At 43.2% G+C, this 21622-nt stretch overlaps 1 protein-coding gene across 1 annotated transcript in view; it reads right to left on the bottom strand.

The window, feature by feature from the left end:
* Positions 1-21622, bottom strand: part of LOC137888623 (uncharacterized) — a 61954-nt gene that overhangs the window by 7762 nt on the left and 32570 nt on the right. Inside the window, exons 2-4 of the mRNA XM_068732042.1 lie at positions 11894-11998; positions 4437-4573; positions 1349-1473 (exon numbers count right to left, since the gene is read on the bottom strand). Of these exons, the coding sequence (XP_068588143.1) occupies positions 1349-1473; positions 4437-4573; positions 11894-11998 (367 nt within the window). The remainder of the gene's footprint in view (positions 1-1348; positions 1474-4436; positions 4574-11893; positions 11999-21622) is intronic.

Raw genomic sequence — 21622 nt, 5'->3', positions numbered from 1 at the left:
TGAAATCCACTGGAAATGGACTGCGGGGAGATGATATCGCCTCCTGAATCAGAACGAATTCAGACTGAATGACACATTTAACTGGAAAATATTGCTCCGATCTCATTCTTCATGTTCAAGTGTTTTCGAGAGGTGTTGTTAATTCAGCTTCACGGTCATGTTGAAGGCTGTATTTTGCGGCGCTGTTGAATTGATGTATGCTACACTGAGAGGTGTTTTCTAATAACTTCACCACCGTTGATGAATGGTTAACACACAATACGGACTGCATTAGTTTAGGAGAGCTGTACTCGGGTGCAGTTTTCTTTTGCAAAAAGTTAGTTAGGAAAAGTAGAGACGCCGTATTCGGCTCTGGTAGAGGCAGCGACCTGTCAATCACCGTGTAGCCCCGCCCCTAAAGCATCCCCTGCTTTATGGTCTGTTTGACTCTAAATGGAGCATAATGTACTAAATGAACATCATGCTGTATTGAAGAAGACTGTAAACTAGAGATTGAGACCATAAACTCATGTTTACAATGTTTACTGAGGGAATAAATCAAGAGAGAAGTAGAGTCATTTTAGACTAGACTTCTACACGACCAGAGGAGTCGCCCCCTGGTGGACACTAGAGAGAATGCAGGTTTAAGACGGTCTTCGCTCTTCAGAATCAGAGGTTGCTGCAGGATCTTGAACCAGTTGCACCTTTGGTCACTAGCTGAGTAATAACAGTTCAGCTTGATTTTAAAGTAAAGGAAGTCTGTATTCATAAGATGCTGACGGTGCACCACCGCAGCCATTAGCCTAGAGGCTAATCTGTAGCTACATCCAAAACCTTTTAGCGCACAACCAGAAGCCCCCCCCCCCCCCCCCCTTTAAATTTAAAGGGATGTGTTTGTCACATCCACTCTCGTCTCATCATTGGCTGCATCTCTTTTGCAGCGGTTTACACTCCAGCAGAGCTAATGTTACATAATTTGGGGTTGTGTGACTCTAACTAATACGATGGCTTCCTTTATTCTCCGGCTCTATATCCACTTAAAGGTCAGCGCCGTCCAGACGGTTTGCGATCGGTCAACGGCGGGAGTTTTTTTGTGTGTCCCGATCCCCTGCAGCGATGTTTCGTTGTATTAATTGTTCCACTCGTTATGTTGACACTTCTCATCTGTGTTCCTCTACATTTCAGAGCTGTTCGTTTCCTTTCTAGAGGCTGCTGTCGATAAAGATGTGTCAGCGCTGCTGCGGCAGATCACACTCTGTTTAATTCCTCAATATCAGGAGTGACGTCTCCATCACCAAAACCAAACACGCACTCATGAACTATTTAAGCGGTCGGCTACACGCCGTTTTACGCCAATAAGAGCTCTTACTTGTTCCCAGCGAGGCGCCGCTGTTATGGATGTCGTCCCAGTTTTGCACAAATTCCGGTCTGCTCTGGTTTGCTGGTTCGACCGCCACTGTGGTGGACCGGAACATGGGACCAGAACCCGGAGCACTGAGGAGAGGACAGGAGGAAAGGGTTAAAGGAGAGGAGAGAGGTTAAAAGGAAAGAAATGAAAAGATGAGGAGAGGAAAGAGGGGACGAAAGGAGAGAAATAAAAAGGAAAGGAAAAGGATTTTGAGGAGAGAGGAATAAAGAGGAGAAGGGAGGATGAAAGGAAAGAGAAAAGGAAATGAATGAAAAAGAGGAGAGGAGGAAAGAAATGAGAGGAAACGATAAAGAAAATGGGAGAAGAGGATTACGAGTAAATGAATAAAGGGGAAAGGAAGCAAATTAAAGGAAATGAATTAAAAGGACAAGAGGAAAGTGAAGATAAAAGGAAGCAAATATAAAGGAAAGGAGGATGGAAAGGATGTTGAGGAGAGGAGGAAACAAGAGGACAAGTGATGAGGAGTGGATTAAAGGGCGAGTGAAGGAATAAAGTGGAAGAGGAGGATGAGAGGCAACAAATGAAAAAGAGAAGAGAGGAGGAAAGAAATGAGAGGAAACGATAAAAGGAAAGGTGAGTAGAGGAGAGGATTACGAGTAAATGAATAAAGGGGAGAGGAAACAAATAAAAGAAGAGGAAGGAAGAGAATGAGAGGAGAGAAGGATGAGTGGAAAGGAATGAAGGAGAAGAGGAGAGGAGAGAGTGAACAGGAACAAATGAAAAGGGAAAAGGGGAGGAAAGGAAAGGAATAAAAAGGAGAGGAAAGAGAAGAGGACAGCAGGAAAGGAACACAAGGACAAGAGCAAAGGAGAAATTAGGAGACAAATGATTAGGAGATTTAGAGGAGAGGAAAGGAATATAGGAGAAAAGGATGAATGGATAGGAGATGAGAGGACAAACAGTAACACATGAAAAGGAGAGGAAAGCAAAGAAATAAAGAGTAGAGGATGAAAGAGGAGAGGAGGAAAGGAAACAAATTAATAGGAGAATACAGGAGAAAATAAATGAAAGGAAAGGAGGAGAGTAACCCATGAAAGCGGACAGAAAGAGAGGAGAAGTTCAAGGAGGAAAGCATGAAACAAAGAATACAAAGAAGGAGGAGAGGAGGAGGAGGAGATGAGAGGATGAACGGGAGGAGGGAAGGAAAGGATAGAATAACGAGGAGAGGATGAAAAGAGGGAAGAGGAGAGAAAAGCAACCAATGAAAAGGAGAGTAGAGGTAAGGAAGTCAACAAAAGGAAACAAGTAGACAAGCGGTGAGGAAGGGGGAGAGGAAGAGTATAGAGCTGAAATCCAGCTGAAAATCAATTTGGCCATGCTTCTCTCCCTCTCTCTCCCCCTCTCTCTCTTTCTCTCTCTCTCTCTCTCTCTCTGTGTGTCGTCCCCCCCCCCCCCCCTCTCTCTGTGCCAGCAGCCAAACTGCATTGTTGCACATCTGCAGACACAGATACAGTGACAGCCGATACTCTGTGTGTGCCGGTGGGCTCTGGGACAGCATGATTGGTCAGAAACACTAAGGCTCTTCATCCCCATCAAGCAGAGCCGAGATGCATTTCATTGGTTGCTGTGCCAGCGCCTGTTGTAACCAGGGAGCTAGTTAGCGACCTCTTCTTCTGTGATTTATTTTCGCTCACGTCAGTCAGCACATGAAGCCTTTTTTTTAAAACACACGTAGGCTCACATTTGGCTCAGCGGTCAACAAGTGCATTAAGATTCTAACTTCCATGCGTCGGATTTAAAAGTCCTGGATGTTTTTTGATCCTGTCTGCAGGGACTACTTTCTGGCGGAGACCTACGTTCTTCCTATTTATTTATTTCTTCTTCTCTCTCTGCGTGGGCATCTTCAGGTTGTGCCTCGCAGCTCCGACTTTCAAATGTTGCGTTCGTGTGCTCTCTCTCGTTTGTGTAAAAACTAAACTCTCTGTTTGGTGAGCTCTCCGGATGAACTTTCATCACGTCGTGTTTTCCAGCAAGAAGCCAAGCAAAAAAAAAAAAATCTTCCGTTTCCAAAACCTCTGTGTTTGTTTATCATTTGCCTTACAGGTGTCTTATTTTTATTTATTTTTTTAAGACAGAACAGCGCTCTTGAGAAGGTCCCGTGAACACACAGAGAGTTGATCTTTCAGTAACATGAACACAAGAGGTTGTGCTCTAAAATCAATCGGCCTTTTGACAAAAACACCGATATAAACAGTCAAATTAAATATGGCCGAATTCCATTTAGCTGCTTGAGTTTCAAGGCACCGGGGCGCTCTTCGTTACGCTAGCGTGTCTCCTCGCCTCCCTTCACTTGCATCACTTCCACGGATGAGCCTAAGCCGCTCAATGAGAAATGCATATATATATATATATATATATATATATATATATATATATATCGTCTGTCTTAACCGACATAAGTCGCTTCAAACCGTGTGCCAGATGTGGAGGTGAAGCCTTTAAACACCTGCGTTTTCTCGCTCTAAGCTCCTCCTGAAGCTCCTCGTCTCCTCGAGGTGCATTCAAGGGATTGGAAGATCCTCCATAATGACGACGGGGGACGGGGGATAAGTTAGCATAATGAAAAGCACCCTGGGTGTTGTGAACGTCGGCTTATCTTCTCAACAGAGAAAAACGTTAACGTTATCCACCCGTGCTTTTCTTACATGACAACAAAATGTCTGCTGAGGAAGAAGAGACCTCTGGCACAGCTGCACCTACTTTCACGCACGAATACGTCCGAAAAGGTCAAAACTCAGCAACACTTAGTCGCGGTACGAGAAGCTAATTCATCGTGAGGACGACCGTAATGAGAGCCGCGGGACAGAAAAGGACAGAAAAGGATGAAGCGTTGTCCTTCTGGTTGTTTTTGGAGCGGACTTACATCCATATAGGGATTGTGTCTCTGGCAACCCGACGAATGCAAGTCAAGAGTCTTCAGCTGCTTGAATGCTCCGCTGTCTTAACTAGCTGCTTCCTAACTGTTTGTTAGTTGTTTTCGGCGCTGAACTCGGCACAATTATTATTTTTGAAATGCTGAGGCGCTCACCACTCTCCCGTCCTCCTCTCCTCATGCTTGCGGAGCCTCCTCAGCGCTCTCTCCTCCCTCCTCTCCTCCCTGCGTCTCCTCTGCCTCCTGCAGGCCAGCGCTCTGTAAAACTCCCTCTGCTTCAGCTCCTTGAGGCGCTGCAGGACAAGCACATGGATGTATAATAGTGTTAACACGAGTGGTAGCGGTAGTGGAAATGGTGGTGGTGGTAGCTTTTATTCTGACAGGAAGGATTAAGAAGTGAAATTGTCAAAAAAAATACGGTGATCATGCAGCATTCAGTTTGTGCGTGTGACAGTTTGTCTGTCCATGCAATTCTTTATCTGCTCTGTGTGAAAGTACAACATTGTACGTGTGTGTGTGTGTGTGTGTGTGTGTGTGTGTGTGTGTGTGTGTCAGTTCTGTGTATGTGTGCTTACTAAGTCAGCCAGTGTCAGCTTTAGTACAGTCCAGACCAGCTTAATTCACTTACTGAGCTCTGTCTGCAAGCTGTCTGCAAGCCGGAGATACTGATACTGTGTGTGTGTGTGTGTGTGTGTGTGTGTGTGTGTGTGTGTGTGTGTGTCACATATAATAATAATAATATACCGGTGGGTTCATATCACAGACAGACAGATGACAAGAGACAGACAGACAGCGAGGCGAGCAGAGAAACCGACAAATAGATAAACAGACCGAAATAGACAGAGAGATAAAACACAGAGAGACACATGAAGTATACAGGGTGAGGGGTGGACAGCGGAAATGACAAGAAAACTTTAATAAGAGACCGGAGTCCAACGCAGAAACGACAAAACGACACAAACCTTAAAAAAAAATCACCAAAGAGTTAAATCAACACCTGTGTGATTCAGGCTTTAAGTGAGAAACATGTCGATTTAAAGGACGTGTAACGTAAACTTAGTAATTATAAATATCATTTTTAATGTTGCATGAAAAAAACCAAAGAGGAGAGAATCTTAAAAACTCTAAACTATCTGATTTAACACCACCAGTGGAACGTTTAGCTGGTAATTGTTCTTTGCTAAACTAACACTGATATAATAGCTTTACTACTACCTAAATATTACTTACTACCTGAGTACTAATACCACAGAAATACCTCACTTTGAACGATACAAGCATGGTTTTCTACAAAATATGTTTTTCCATCAAACATTAAAAATGTTAAATCGTGCAATCATACAAGAACAATAATCTAACATTGACATTTTTTTTACTTGAATAAATGGAAACCTGATTGAACGAATACGTAAATTTTGTTCTCGATTGAGCCAAACAGGAATGAATTTGAAGTGAGAATTTTAAGATTATTATATCAATGTGAGCTGAACTTAATAATTAACTGTGATTGATAGTTGTGAGTCGTGTCGTGAAATGGAATCAGGGAGAATGTGTTTTTATTTTAGGTCTGATGATTTGTCAGAACTCTAAAGCCGTTTTTAATAATCTTTCTCTTCATCATCGAGAGCGAGCCTCATCTACACCCCCACAGTTTGACAAAAACATGTTGTTGAAACACCTTTTTAATGATCTGTTTATGTCATATTGATACCTGCTCCACCACTCATCAGACCCATCGCTGAGAGAAGAACCAACGGTTGTCGTTACGCGCAACCGTTACGTACGACGGCGTCTCCTCGTGGCACCGACACCACTCGCTCATCACGTTCACTCCATCATCTCAATCGCTAACAATCAACGTCAGAAGGATGATCAACGATTCATCTATGGAGCTCGAAGGAAAAGATTATAAACACGGGAAATAATTGCTCAAATTTAGAAGTTGACGCGTGTCGCTGGACGCAAGATAAACGTCTTTTTCGTAAGATAGACGAGTCGTCGTATGAAGTGGGCCAGACTCTTTTAAGACAAATAGCCTTTTAATGCTACATGGTTTGTCACATTTGATCTTGTGTGCTCTGATTAATTTTGCATGCGGTCATAATTTAGCTTTAGTGAAAACTCGACTCCCTGCTTTTTACTTTACTGCCGTTCTTCACCGCTGTTTCGGAGAATCAGCTTCAAAGTGACGTATTTTCTTTTTTATAACTAATGTTGTGGTTTGGATGTAATTGTCGTCGACGTGAAGAGTGGTTTGTGTGGATTTTTGAAAAAGTAACTGATGAATATGTGGACTTTAAAGTGTGATAATGTAATGTGGTGCTTTGTTTCCTTGTAGGGCTTTGTTTCCTCTAAAGAGGGACATTAGTTTGGTTACACGCTTCAGTAACAACATGAATAAGAGGAGATGGATCCTGCCTTAAACTTGCGTTATGAGATTTCTTCCATACATGGAACAGTCCTTTTAGTGGAAGGACGGTGAGACTTGAATTTTGCTTCCTTCACAGTTCACCATAAGTGGATATAAATCGTCTTTAACCTCGGGAGTCCTTGTTTCAGATTCACAGTGAACTAACACAACAGTGTGTCACGTTCCTGCTGCAGATCTCGCCGTTTAAATTAAATATTCAATTAGAAGAGCACACCAGCCTCTTTAAGCAAAGATAATGTCGGATAATCCAGCTGTTCTTTTCTTTTCCCCGGTCCGCACCGTCACAGCGGCACATGAAGTGCCTGTGTGACGTAGCCTCTCTGCAAACCACTTCATTTCCAAAAGAAGACCGTGACCGAAACGTGGACCGAAAGACGGGCAGCTTAGCTCCGTGTGTGTGTGTGTGTGTGTGTGCAGGCTGGAGAATATTACTGCTAGAAAAATCCATTTCCTGCAAGTGTTGCAGTCTCGAACAATATGCCCTAAATGCTCTGCATCCTCAAGTAAACCTAATAACTCTGACACGCAGCTAACTGTGAAAAATCTTATGCCTCTTTCATCGCTCGCGAGTGAACAAATGGTAATTGCGGCAAATACATTCCTCCCAGCACCTATCATTTTGTAAACACCCAAACAGCTGCAAGTTCTCCCTCCACATCCCGCCATGGAGGAAAGAGAAGCCGTGTTCACGATGCACTGAAAACATACAGATGATGAGAGAGGCCTGGTGCATTATTGATAACATGTGTGTTATAATGTAATCAGCCAACGTGTACTATTGATTTTGACCCAGAAGGATGTCCAAGATAACATCATTCATATTTTTATGTATTGATTTTTTTTTTTTTCGGAAGAGACTAAAAAGATTAACTTATTCCAGGATTCAATTAAAGCTACACGTCCTGGAAAGAGTTCCCTCGAGCTCGAAGAAAGAGAGGGAGAAACATTACAGCGCAGTAATAACACTCGTAATAGTGAGGTAATAGTTTGACGAGGGTATAATTACCACGTAACTACCTAAGTAATAACCAGGTTATAGCTTGGTATTAACAATGGGTATATCATGTCAGAAGTGTATCTAACAGAGTAACAAGGGGCCCAAAACAACTTGTTTTAAGATGGCGACGATGAAAAACGCTTTAATAATAGTATGGTAATATTTTGGGGACACCATGGTAACCTGCTAACAACATAATAGTTGTATCAGTGCAATATTTGGGTCAATAAGTGGTAATATGGTGTAGTTAATAGAGTAATAACCTGATAGTATTGAGATAATCTAGGTTGTTTTCACAATATTAAAGGCTACAATCAGCAGAATAACTTCTAAATAAACTACACAAAATTGGCAATTACCGTGTTATAATGCTATAATTCATCCTCTCTTTTGTTCCAAACATGCTGTTTTACTTCAAGGTAATTCTGTACAAATGATTTGTTTACTGCTGAGACTTTATGTGTAATAACCATGAATCAGGGCTGCACAATGCTAAACTACCTATTACCTTCTAATATATGTTATTACCTCTTCATCATCAAACTATTACCCATTTGTACCACGTTATTACCGAGCTGTAGATGGGATAGTTACCACGTTATTACCGAGCTGTAAGCGGGATAGTTACCACGTTATTACCGAGCTGTAGACGGGATAGTTACCACGTTATTACCGAGCTGTAGACGGGATAGTTACCACGTTATTACCGAGCTGTAAGCGGGATAGTTACCACGTTATTACCGAGCTGTAGACGGGATAGTTACCACGTTATTACCGAGCTGTAGGCGGGATAGTTACCACGTTATTACCGAGCTGTAGACGGGATAGTTACCACGTTATTACCGAGCTGTAAGCGGGATAGTTACCACGTTATTATCGAGCTGTAGGCGGGATAGTTACCACGTTATTACCGAGCTGTAGGCGGGATAGTTACCACGTTATTACCGAGCTGTAGGCGGGATAGTTACCACGTTATTACCGAGCTGTAGGCGGGATAGTTACCACGTAATTACCGAGCTGTAGACGGGATAGTTACCACGTTATTACCGAGCTGTAGACGGGATAGTTACTATGTTGTTACCGAGCTGTAGGTGGGATAGTTACCACGTTATTACCGAGCTGTAGGCGGGATAGTTACCACGTTATTACCGAGCTGTAGGCGGGATAGTTACCACGTTATTATCGAGCTGTAGACGGGATAGTTACCACGTTATTACCGAGCTGTAAGCGGGATAGTTACCACGTTATTACCGAGCTGTAGACGGGATAGTTACCACGTTATTACCGAGCTGTAGGCGGGATAGTTACCACGTTATTACCGAGCTGTAGACGGGATAGTTACCACGTTATTACCGAGCTGTAGGCGGGATAGTTACCACGTTATTACCGAGCTGTAGGCGGGATAGTTACCACGTTATTACCGAGCTGTAGTCGGGATAGTTACCACGTTGTTACCGAGCTGTAGGCGGGATAGTTACCACGTTGTTACCGAGCTGTAGGCGGGATAGTTACCACGTTGTTACCGAGCTGTAGACGGGATAGTTACCACGTTATTACCGAGCTGTAGACGGGATAGTTACCACGTTATTACCGAGCTGTAGACGGGATAGTTACCACGTTATTACCGAGCTGTAGGCGGGATAGTTACCACGTTATTACCGAGCTGTAGGCGGGATAGTTACCACGTTATTACCGAGCTGTAGGCGGGATAGTTACCACGTTATTACCGAGCTGTAGACGGGATAGTTACCACGTTATTATCGAGCTGTAGACGGGATAGTTACCACGTTATTACCGAGCTGTAAGCAGGATAGTTACCACGTTATTACCGAGCTGTAGACGGGATAGTTACCACGTTATTACCGAGCTGTAGGCGGGATAGTTACCACGTTATTACCGAGCTGTAGATGGGATAGTTACCACGTTACTACCGAGCTGTAGGCGGGATAGTTACCACGTTGTTACCGAGCTGTAGGCGGGATAGTTACCACGTTATTACCGAGCTGTAGACGGGATAGTTACCACGTTATTACCGAGCTGTAGAAGGGATAGTTACCACGTTGTTACCGAGCTGTAGGCGGGATAGTTACCACGTTGTTACCGAGCTGTAGTCGGGATAGTTACCACGTTATTACCGAGCTGTAGACGGGCTAGTTACCACGTTATTACCGAGCTGTAAGCGGGATAGTTACCACGTTATTACCGAGCTGTAGGCAGGATAGTTACCACGTTATTACCGAGCTGTAGGCGGGATAGTTACCACGTTATTACCGAGCTGTAGGCGGGATAGTTACCACGTTATTATCGAGCTGTAGACGGGATAGTTACCACGTTATTACCGAGCTGTAGACGGGCTAGTTACCACGTTATTACCGAGCTGTAGACGGGATAGTTACCACGTTATTACCGAGCTGTAGACGGGATAGTTACCACGTTATTACCGAGCTGTAGAAGGGATAGTTACCACGTTGTTACCGAGCTGTAGGCGGGATAGTTACCACGTTGTTACCGAGCTGTAGTCGGGATAGTTACCACGTTATTACCGAGCTGTAGACGGGCTAGTTACCACGTTATTACCGAGCTGTAGACGGGATAGTTACCACGTTATTACCGAGCTGTAGGCGGGATAGTTACCACGTTATTACCGAGCTGTAGGCGGGATAGTTACCACGTTATTACCGAGCTGTAGGCGGGATAGTTACCACGTTATTACCGAGCTGTAAGCGGGATAGTTACCACGTTATTACCGAGCTGTAGACGGGATAGTTACCACGTTATTACCGAGCTGTAGGCGGGATAGTTACCACGTTATTACCGAGCTGTAGGCGGGATAGTTACCACGTTATTACCGAGCTGTAGGCGGGATAGTTACCACGTTATTACCGAGCTGTAGGCGGGATAGTTACCACGTTATTACCGAGCTGTAGTCGGGATAGTTACCACGTTATTACCGAGCTGTAGACGGGATAGTTACCACGTTATTACCGAGCTGTAGACGGGATAGTTACCACGTTATTACCGAGCTGTAGACGGGATAGTTACCACGTTGTTACCGAGCTGTAGGCGGGATAGTTACCACGTTGTTACCGAGCTGTAGGCGGGATAGTTACCACGTTGTTACCGAGCTGTAGGCGGGATAGTTACCACGTTGTTACCGAGCTGTAGACGGGATAGTTACCACGTTGTTACCGAGCTGTAGGCGGGATAGTTACCACGTTGTTACCGAGCTGTAGGCGGGATAGTTGCCACGTTATTACCGAGCTGTAGAAGGGATAGTTACCACGTTATTACCGAGCTGTAGACGGGATAGTTACCACGTTATTACCGAGCTGTAGGCGGGATAGTTGCCACGTTATTACCGAGCTGTAGAAGGGATAGTTACCACGTTATTACCGAGCTGTAGACGGGATAGTTACCATGTTATTACTGAGCTGTAGGCAGGATAGTTACCATGTTGTTACCGAGCTGTAGGCAGGATAGTTACCATGTTGTTACCGAGCTGTAATGTGAAGTTCTACCAGACCTTTTTCTTTTACAAGATATTGAGTGAGATGTTCACAAAACATCGATCGTTTCTATAAACCTCTTTTATTTATGATTTTTAAAAGGGATGAATCTCCTTACAATATACAATTGTAACAATATATGTAGACGGGATAGTCACCATGTTGTATAATTATGTGTCTTACTTGTATTTGGTAGATAATCATAGCCTAAGTTTTGAGGATGAAGTGTAACGGTGATATGGATTCAGTTATTTGGCTTTGGGCTGCAACTTAAGCCCGGTTTCTTTAGCATTTACATTTAAAGCTTGCTGTATTGGTTATTAATAGCTCCTGTTAGTAATACACTCATAAATGCACAGACAACTATCACTTTGATAACCCTAACCCTCCTTCTATCGACATTAAGGAAATCAAAGTCGCACTGAATCTAAAAGCTTTACGTGACATAAAATCAATCAGGAGAAAGTTTGCAGCCAAACCGGTCATAAGAGACGACATCGCTCCGTGTTGTGTGTGATTTCGTCGACCGCAGTGTGTGTGTACCAGAAACCGGAGCGGAGTGCTCGTGGAGGCGCTGCTGGGATGTAATGAATCCGTGACCTTGGTCGGGGAGGGTTTAAGGTGCCGTGTGGGGGATAAAGCGGACCTCTGGGTGCCTTGTTAAGGCGGCGTGACTCACCTGCTTGTGATGGTGGTCGTAGGAGTTGATGTGGTTGTCGTACTGCTGGTGTCTCACGTACTGCTTATCGCAAAGCTCGCAGTAGAAGCTGGAGTCCCCTTCCTCCTACACACACACAGAGAGAGAGAGAGAGAGAGAGAGAGAGAGAGACGTTAAATAGGAAATCTCACTCCCGTGTATTGAGCGTCTTTGTGCTGATCTTGAGAATCATTGTACCATTAACAAGATATATGGCTTCATCATTTTCCACCTGAATTTTTTTTTTTTTTTAAAAGAAGCAGATTTGTTTTATCCAAGATCTTATGTCCTTAAGCAGACAACGGTTTTTTTTTTGTTTTCTGCTACTAAAAGGTAAGAAATCACTGATTAAGCATAAAAGAGGTGGAACTGCAGAGAAGTTGCTTTGCCAATCATCCAATTTTCTTTTATAAAACTTAAACTATTTAACTCTTTGTATTAAATGTGCAGATTTAATCTGGTTACCCTGACTGTCACAAGACAATAACGATTATCTTCATGACGTTATTGAATGTAAGAGAAAATGTCTGTTTTTTATTCTTCTTTAAACAAAAATATAAGACGGCTCTTCTGCTAAACACTGCCCTCCATATTTTACCCCTAAAATCAATGAACAATCATGATAAATGTCAATATTGACCCGAACAATAGTGATTGTCATTTTTCAACGGTGCAGCATCACACAGTGAGGAGACACTAGAACACAGTGGAAGTGCTTGACGTGAATCCAGGCTTTCTCTGTTTTATTGTAACCTGACAACGAATCCTCATGCAGTATATCTTATGAAAAGTTTGGCGATTGGTCCGTCGCCATTTTGCCTTTTTTGCAACCAGAGAACAAAAGTGACAATATTTGTAATGCAGAGGAGTGACGTTGAGACGCCATATATGTCTCTGGTAGCAACCTGTCAATGCTTTAGTAGCCCCGCCCCTAAAGCATCCCCCTGCTTTATGGTGTGTTTGACTCTAAATGGAGCATAATGTACTAAATGAACATCATGCTGTATTGAAGAAGACTGTAAACTAGAGATTGAGACCATAAACTCATGTTTACAATGTTTACTGAGGGAATAAATCAAGAGAGAAGTAGAGTCATTTTAGACTAGACTTCTATACAACCAGAGGAGTCGCCCCCTGATGGACATTAGAGAGAATGCAGCTTTTAAGACACTTCACTTATAAACCCAGAAGATGCTGCCTGGTTACTCCTCATTTTTCATGCCTTTTCCTACGTAAGCCGGCAACACGTGTCAATTTCTGCTCGTTACGTACGAAATACATTTCCATCTTCACAGGAAACAACTTAGTTAGTCTTTAGGAAACGATCGTGGTCGGACTTAAAAGTGCCGTTACTGAAGTATGCAAGTTAAATAAATCATAATTCCTTAATGTCTCAGTTCACACGTGGAGAACGAACAGCAGTCGAACCCATCCGACTCCTCTCCCTCACACCCTGTGAGTGTTTTTCGAGGTGTTCATACTTCCTCGTTCATGATAACGTACAAAATAAATTAGTGGGAAATCTACGAATTGCGGCGCGTTATTTCTCACAGGTATTCCTACGACCGTACTGGCTGAGACCGGCCTGCACTGCTAAACCTCCACTGAATGAGATGCTAACGGTAGCAGCAGATGAATAATCTGTTTGATCCATTCATCACTTCCTTTGCTCTTGTGTAAATTTGAACCATGACTCCAGACTCTTTTAAGTTGGTCGTAAAAGCGAAATGCAAACAAAAGTGTGTGTGTACGTGTGTGTGTGTACGTGTGTGTGTGTACGTGTGTGTGGGGGTGTGTATATAATACCACAGTGTATATGTGGGAGTGGTGAGTTACAGTCAGAGCCGGTATCGGTTGTAAAATGCATTTATGGGGAATACATATTCATCATTCTCAAGCTTTTAATTTGTTACCTGTCGCGTGTGTGTGTGTGTGTGTGTGTGTGTGTGTGTGTGTGTGTGTGTGTGTTCCCATAGAGCTTGTCATATGGAGTGATGCTGTCTCTATTGCTTCCGATGGCTAATGGGCCCTTCAATCACAACTATTGATCAGCAATCTGAGTGTCTGAGGGAACACACACACACACACACACACACACACACACATCGATACACATACAAACAAACACACACATTTCTACGTACCCACATACATCCATAGCTTTTAATACTTTTATTACAGCAGTGTATCTTAAACCCACACGGACATTCACAGATGAAGTAATGCAGGATTTCACTTCTACACTCACACACACACACATGCACACACACTCATGCACACACACACCATTCCCATTAATGGAAGATTGATTTATCTTTAAAAGTAGGGAACATTCAATCTGTGACACGACCTTCAGTGGAGGTCTGGCCGCTCTCTGTGTGTGTGTGTGTGTGTGTGTGTGTGTGTGTAGGCGCACGTCACAACTTGCATAAGTTGGAAATTTCCAACTTTTTTTGTCTCTAAAAAATAAAAGTCACATTTCGAGAAGCTCCATTAGAAGCGAAGACAGAGGGACAAGACAGAGATTGAAAGACATTAAAAACCGGACGGAGAACGTGACGGAGCACAGATGGAGACAAACAGAACGACGGTGACGAAAGCGCGGAGGAAACGCAGACGACCTCGCTCAATCCCTCGCGGGAACCAGAACGGCCGCCATCCTCGGGCCATTACCGCAGGGATCTCCTGCTTCAGTCAGCATTAGCTCGCCAGACAAGTGATTACTGCAGCTACCGTAATCCCATTAAGTAACGAATTTATGTTGCATTATTCTATTACGGAACGAAACATTACATTTGCATTATTTAATCAAAGACGGCGTTGGTTTGCATTATGTCATTAAAGATGTCGTTGGGCTGCATTAGCCCCGCTGAAGATGGGCTTTGATGTCCATTAAACATGGCGTGCTGGATAGCTTGGAAATTGCTGCTCAGTAAAGTCAAATTAAAGCGCATTACGGTTTAGAAGCTTTTTGGTGCGCCGCATGGCAACGAAACAGACGATGTGTTGTCTCGTTGCCATGTGAAGATGTTCATTTATTGTTTTTTTACTTAAACTGAGGGAGAGTTTTGTGAAAAGGAGTTTGGGAAATTGCCCGACCCATAGTGAGAATGAATTTTTCATAAACCCCGGAGGAGGGAAAACGCTGGTTGTGAGGCGAAAAAACAAAGCTCCCTGAAGCCAGGCGGCTTCCTGTAAGCTCAGACTTTAGTCTAGAAAACACAGCTGCTTAGAAGCAACTGAGCCGGATCAGAAACGTGTTGAAAAACTTAACGGACACATTTTACAAAATGTGTTTCGTCTTTACTTCGACGTCCTGAAACCTTGTGAACAACCATTTAAACTACTGGTATTAAAAACCTGTGGAGCTGACATTAGAGTACGTTAGCACATCGGTACCTAGCGTTAGCACATCTGTAACTAGCGTTAGCACGTCTATGCTACGCTAAACAACATTTCTAATGATTGTAACAGTGAATAAAGAGATACTTTACAGGAACTATCTTTATCTTTGTAGCCTGTTTTCACCGCTGACTCAGTTTGACATCCTGGATTTATCCCTCAAACGTCACTTCGGTGGTTTTTATTGTTATTTTTTCGGCTCGTCGGTCGTCTGTGAAGCACTTTGAACTGCACTAAACCTGTATGAAAGACGCTATACAACTATGGTTTGATTGATCAAAAGAACAGAACAACTTGTTTTAGCCAACTTCGCATGACATTTGCTTTTTTTTTTTAGCTTATTAAGAGTACAATGAAAAAAGTAAAAAATAGACAGTAAGCTGGTAAAACTCCAGCAACACCTGTAGTAACTAGCTAACTAAGCTATAGGTTGAAACAGTTGTGGGACACTTACAAATAATTTAAACCTCAATAAATGGCAGTAGTACTCACTCTTGTAATTTAACAAGTTATGGGGCAGAAACGTTCTCACAGAATCAAGATTCCTGACATTTCATCAGCCATTGAAGCATCTGTCCGCTTCATCGAAGTTCAGTACTCTCTCTGTCTGTTTGATCTGCACCAAAAGCATCTGTCTCTTCAAGCGAGTGGATGCTCCTCTTTTCTTCTCGTTTACTTCGGGTCTCTCCGTCGTGTTTGACGCGGGCGGTTAGCAAACGCTCGGCTCGTGCGATTTTGTTTTGCTGGAGATGCTGCAGCCCGTTTTTTCATCTGGTAAGGCCAAGATCTACGAGAGGCTAACGGGAGCCGCTGTGTCTTGTCGATTAACACGCAATTACTCGAGACTGAAGAATAAAACGGGATATTAACAAACAATGCACACGTTAGGACGCCTCGCTCGGCTCAGCATCTTGAAATGTTTTACTTTTTGCTGAAACAAAGCTGTCGGCTGTAGCTAATTTGATTTTTTGGATGTCTCATAAATGGCTTGATGAGTCTGAAGTGTGAAGACTCGTGAAGTGAAGCTCCTCTGCGGCTTTTCTTTTTCCTTTTTTTTTTTTTTTGCTCCAGCCTCTCTTCGCTCGCCGAGCAGCTCCTGTAAATGACTTTCTTACTGACAGATCTCTTTTTCTCCGTCTCCCTGAGGGTTATGTTCTTTCTCCAAGCTTGTACTTTCTTAACACTAATGACTAACCGCAGCCGGCACGTAGATAGACACTTTTATTATATCAAGTTTAAGAAGGTCAACTTAGGTCATTGTTAATCTTTTACAAAAGAGTACAAAAATGGACACCTTTCGTGTTGATCACGTTATGTCCCTGTGGTTTGGCAGATTCGGCAGTGGGGGGGTTTTTTTGCAACTCAATCAATAACAATCTGTTGAAGCCATTTGATCCAGCGGTAGAAAAAAACAAAACCTCTTTTATATGTATTTATACCAGCCAGAGGGGATCATGCGATCATTTGTGCGTGAGGGACTGAGTGTGCATCTCGGTGTCCGTCCTCGGCGAATCCCGCACTCTGCTGCAGCGAACTGCATTATATTTTGTGTCGCATGTTCATGGACGTCTACCGGTCGCACCGGTAGACGCCTGCTCACTCAGCGCAGCGCATCCCCGACCCTCCATCAGCTACTCGGCGTTTTGCGTGGGTTTGGCTAACCGCTAACTGAGCTACACCAGTACACTCTGCAGCTGCTAATTGCTTATTTTTGGTACGAAACGATTCATTTTTTTTGCTGGGCAAGAATGTCACATTTTCCACCGATAATCAACTTAGGACTGTAAGGAGCTATTGTTCTGGAGCCTTCTTTTTCCTTCTATATATATATATATATATATATATATATGTTACATTCTGTCGTAATTTTCTGCGCGTTTTATTGTTTCGTTTCATTGCCTTTATTATTGCTTTTTTTTAAAACCATAAATCCCGTCTAGAAACAAACAAAAAAAACAACAACTTCTGGGACAATAAAGGTTTAAATTAAAGGGGAAATGAAGTGAAAAGAAATGAAATGAGTGGGTCTTTGTGTGCACACATGCACACACAGTATATGTGTGTATATGTATATATATATATATATATATATATACACACACATATACTGTGTTTGTGTTGGCCAACATGCTCAATCCAATCAGAATAAATGCTTTCTTCTAATTGAAAGGAATTGAAAAAAAGTGATTGACCTTCCCACCGCCTCCATTTTACCAAATGCACCACTCAACTCTAATTGAAGGTACTATTATGTTATATTGTATTGTATTATATTATATTAGTGGACTGTTCCGGTCTTCCAGAGGGAAAGAAGAGTTTATTAATTTGTTGTGAAGACATCCAGACCTCCACATTATAGCAGACCAGTAAACCTGCAGCTGTGTAGTTTGACTCAAACCTCTCTTTGGACAAAGCAGATGTCAAAAAAATCTTCAGTTTGAAACCAAAGAACAAGTTTCAATTCATTCTCTCTGTGGGTATAAATAATGAGTACTTTGCGAGGTCTGTTAGTTTGGCAAACGCGTTGCCTCTTGTTCATTTAGTGGGAATTAGATGTAGGTCGAGAACAGAGTGACCCGTTCTCCTCTCAGCCGAACAGGCGGACTTAAAGATTCATTATATCAGATCTGAGATTCTTTAGAAATACATAATGCACTTATAATGGCAGAAAATCAATGAACAAAAGGGCAGAGCTGTTCACAATTTCAAGCCCCATCGGTCAATCATGCTCATAATGTTCTGTTCATCATTACAGGTGAGTGAGCTTATTTGAAGAAGCTGACGATGAAGGAGCTACACTCACAGAGTTTTTGGCTGCTTTTCGTAGTCTTTGCCTCCGGGGAGTCGCACTCCGAGCTTACTCAGCTTTTGGAGTTGCTGCATTACAGTTAGCCCAAAACAACTCTCTGGTTTGTACGCGCAGGGGACCTCCCGGATCGCTTCACATTTCATAAAATGTTGTCAGAGTCAGGAGCATGCTGGCGGAGGCCTAGTTGCGCGTCGAGGGACCGCAGCAATGAGAGGCGGAGGCTTGGGCTGCTGCCCGGCAGCGGGAGCTCTAGCCGGGACGATGAAGGCTGAGCGCCTTGAGCCGCCTGGATGTATCTCCGCTGCAGCTGTCCATCGCTGCTGCGGCGGCGGCGGCGATGTTTTTCTCTGGACTTTCTTTTGTTGATGATGAATTCTTTTGCTGACACCAGCGCTGAAGGAGTGTGTGTGTGTGTGTGTGTGTGTGTGTGTGTGTGTGTGTGTGTGTGTGTGTGTGTGTGACAGCAGGGGCCTTAAAAAATGTTCTCAAAGCAAACTATAAGAAACAAGCAATACAGATAGAAAGCTGGAGAGCTTTTATCGGCATCAAATAACAAACTTATCGACTACAGCGGGCGTGATTCACAGGACCTCTAGGTGAAAACTGGGTCGAGTTTTTTTTTTTTTTATGCCTCGGTTGCATAAATCTCCAGAAGAGTGACGGGAGTGTGCGCACATACTTCACTTCAAAAATACGTAACTACAGGGCAACTGAGGAAGATCTTACGTTGAGTGAAAGGTTGCCTCAAAAAGAGCAACAAGTTCCATGAATCCACAGCATTTCAATGAACTGCGTTTCATTTTGAAGCAGCTTCTGACGACTCATTTCAACATCGTCCTCGAAATGTTGTTGAAACAATGATTATATATATATATATATATATATATATATATATATATATATATATATATATATATATATAAACTTAATCAAGAATGTCACCCCGTTTTGTCACCCGGCTGGAAGTGTAAGAATGTGTTATTAGCTGCGTTCCTGATTGCTGTATGTCGCTAGCGTTGCCTAACATAATCGTCACCACGTAGCAGCGCTAAGTGCGCGCTCGTTCGCTTGCCTCTTTCCAGTCTCACCGGTTGTTGGTGCGTTGTTTAGATTGCAATAATTATTGTTCTGTGTTTTTTTTTTTTTTTATTCGTCAGTCAGGTGGAACGCCATCGCCTTCTGCAGGCGTCAGATACAGCAAAGCAAACATCCTCGGGTCTGAGGGTTTATCTCTCTCTCACCATATTGAGCAGAGGAAACATTCGCGTCGGCTTCATCTGCGGAAGAACAACTAGTGAAAGCGCAAACCTTTTCAAGTATGAATGTACGTCATTTAGTCTGCATGTGTGTGTGTGTGTGTTTGGTTTCACTATGGATCCAGCAGCAGGTTTAAACATCTGGAAAACGTTCCGACGTCACAACTGATGTGTTTTTAAGTTAATACAGGTTGACGATGTGGTTCTTTATGTCACTCTACCGCCACGCACGGCCATGACATAAACATAATTAGCTTGATGACACGACAACAAAGACGACGCATTTGCATTTGTGCAAAAAACATTGCTGAGAATGATACCGCTCTTCAAAATATCCATGGAAACTAGGAAAGATGTTTTTGATCCCCGCATTAATTTGTCCCAGTGAGCCAAAGTCCAGCATCAAAAGACGCAAAAACCCACAATGTTTTACATGAAGAAAACGGGTGAAGAACGAGCGCCGTGTGTCTCTCGCTCCGCGGTCGGGGTTGGCTGGTGACTTTAAAAGACGTCGGCGCTGGATGCAGAGTCTCAAAACACGAGGGGGAGATGTTGTGAATGTGGGCTGAAGACGTGAGGGATCAAACGTATGGCGGCGCGTCTGGATTATTATCCGTGGTGCAGAATTTTTCACGCATATTTGACAAAGACGAGGGCGAGGATTTGTAACATTTGGAACGGGGCTAAAAAAAAATAAAAAATTTAAACTGATGCTCCTGACTACCTTTTGGCTCATGTGCTGCAGATGATCAATTTAGAGTTTACTGTTAAAGTCCAACTCTTTGCCACCAGCCTTGAACATCCAAAAAATTGAGGATTAAAAAGGCAAAATATATCTTTGCTAAAAGTGGGGTTTTTTTGCAAACTTTGAAGCCTGTTCAGGCTTTTTTTTTTTTCCCCTGCGATGTTTCCGGCGTTTATTGGACCGCTGTCCTCTGGTTCAGGCCGGCGTTTCGTCCTCTCTGCGCCTGGGTTAATTAGAACAAGTTAACCTAATTATCTTAATGGGACATTACGTGGTTTTGAACTTTAACTGACCTGTGTCAGGAACCAGCTAATTGCTGCAACATCAACAGATCCGCGGCACAATCTGCAGCAGCCGGTAACGGACGGCGACGTGTGTCACTAACCAGTAATTGGATGAAAAGCGGGTCGAAAGACGTCGGGCTCAAAACTTTGGCTTTCGACCCAGCAGATCAACAAATCGGTGTTCTCTGGGAGGTCCGCTCGTGTGTCTTTAATCGTCACACAACCCAATGCAAAGGGATGCACCATGCAACACAAGGCAGGCTTACTGTGTGCATCAAACAGCTCCTTATTTATCAGGTCAGGTCAGGCGTGATACGAGGCCGATGTGTAACGTGTTTATGAAACGTCCACATTAAACGTTTCCGTTGTCTTGCCGGTGACTTTGGTTTTCACTACAGTTATTTCCTCGGCAGTCTTTGTTCCCCCTCTTCTGTAAAGATCAATTATCATTTATCATTATCATTATCATTTGATACAAATTATATTTAAAACATCAGCAGATGAAGATCTCAGCAGATATGTTAAAAAAAAAATCTTACATCTTCACCATCAGATTGTTCCAAACATGAGTGCCCGTTTTTCTTCTTCTATTATTTCTGGCTGAGATCTCCATGAAACATCCTTCCTCCTTGGCTGGTCAGCTGTGCAGCAGCCAGTGAATTTCACGATTTCTAGAAGCCAATTTTGATTTTGTTCCTGCCAAATTATTTTTTGGATCACAAAAATCTCATCGAACACAGGTGGGCTACCTTCCAAAGCGGCTAGTAGACCCGACAGACTTCAAAGTCAAAATGAGCGCGCACACGCACACGCACACACACACACACATGCATGTGCACACAGCCTGCCACCCACACACACACACACACACACACACCAAGTCTCTCTGTGTCTTGGTGGCGAATATTTCATGGCTCATTTGTCTGAGTGTCTGAACAACAGAAAGCGAGAGACACTGAGAGATAAAGAACTAATGATAGAGATAGGAAGAGAGAGGATGAATAATAGAAAGAAAAGATGAGAGGGAGCGCGAATAATAAAAGAGAAGATGAGACAGTAGAGGGAGAATGGGTGTTGAAGTAATGATGCAGGAATAACATCCTCCTTATTGTCTCTGCAACCTTCTGTGTGTCTCCTATCGCTGTCTTGTTCTCCTTCTGTCTCTGCTCTTTGCCTCTCGAAATCTCCCGTCTTTCTACGTTTGTCTCTCTCATC

This window comes from Cebidichthys violaceus, unplaced genomic scaffold (assembly GCF_023349555.1).
Source record: "Cebidichthys violaceus isolate CVI_PGR_0920_01 unplaced genomic scaffold, fCebVio1.0.p SCAF_56, whole genome shotgun sequence".
In the NCBI taxonomy this organism is placed as follows: domain Eukaryota; kingdom Metazoa; phylum Chordata; class Actinopteri; order Perciformes; family Stichaeidae; genus Cebidichthys; species Cebidichthys violaceus.
The sequence above is the reverse complement of the archived record's forward strand: the minus strand, read 5'-3'. Positions and strand labels throughout refer to the sequence as shown.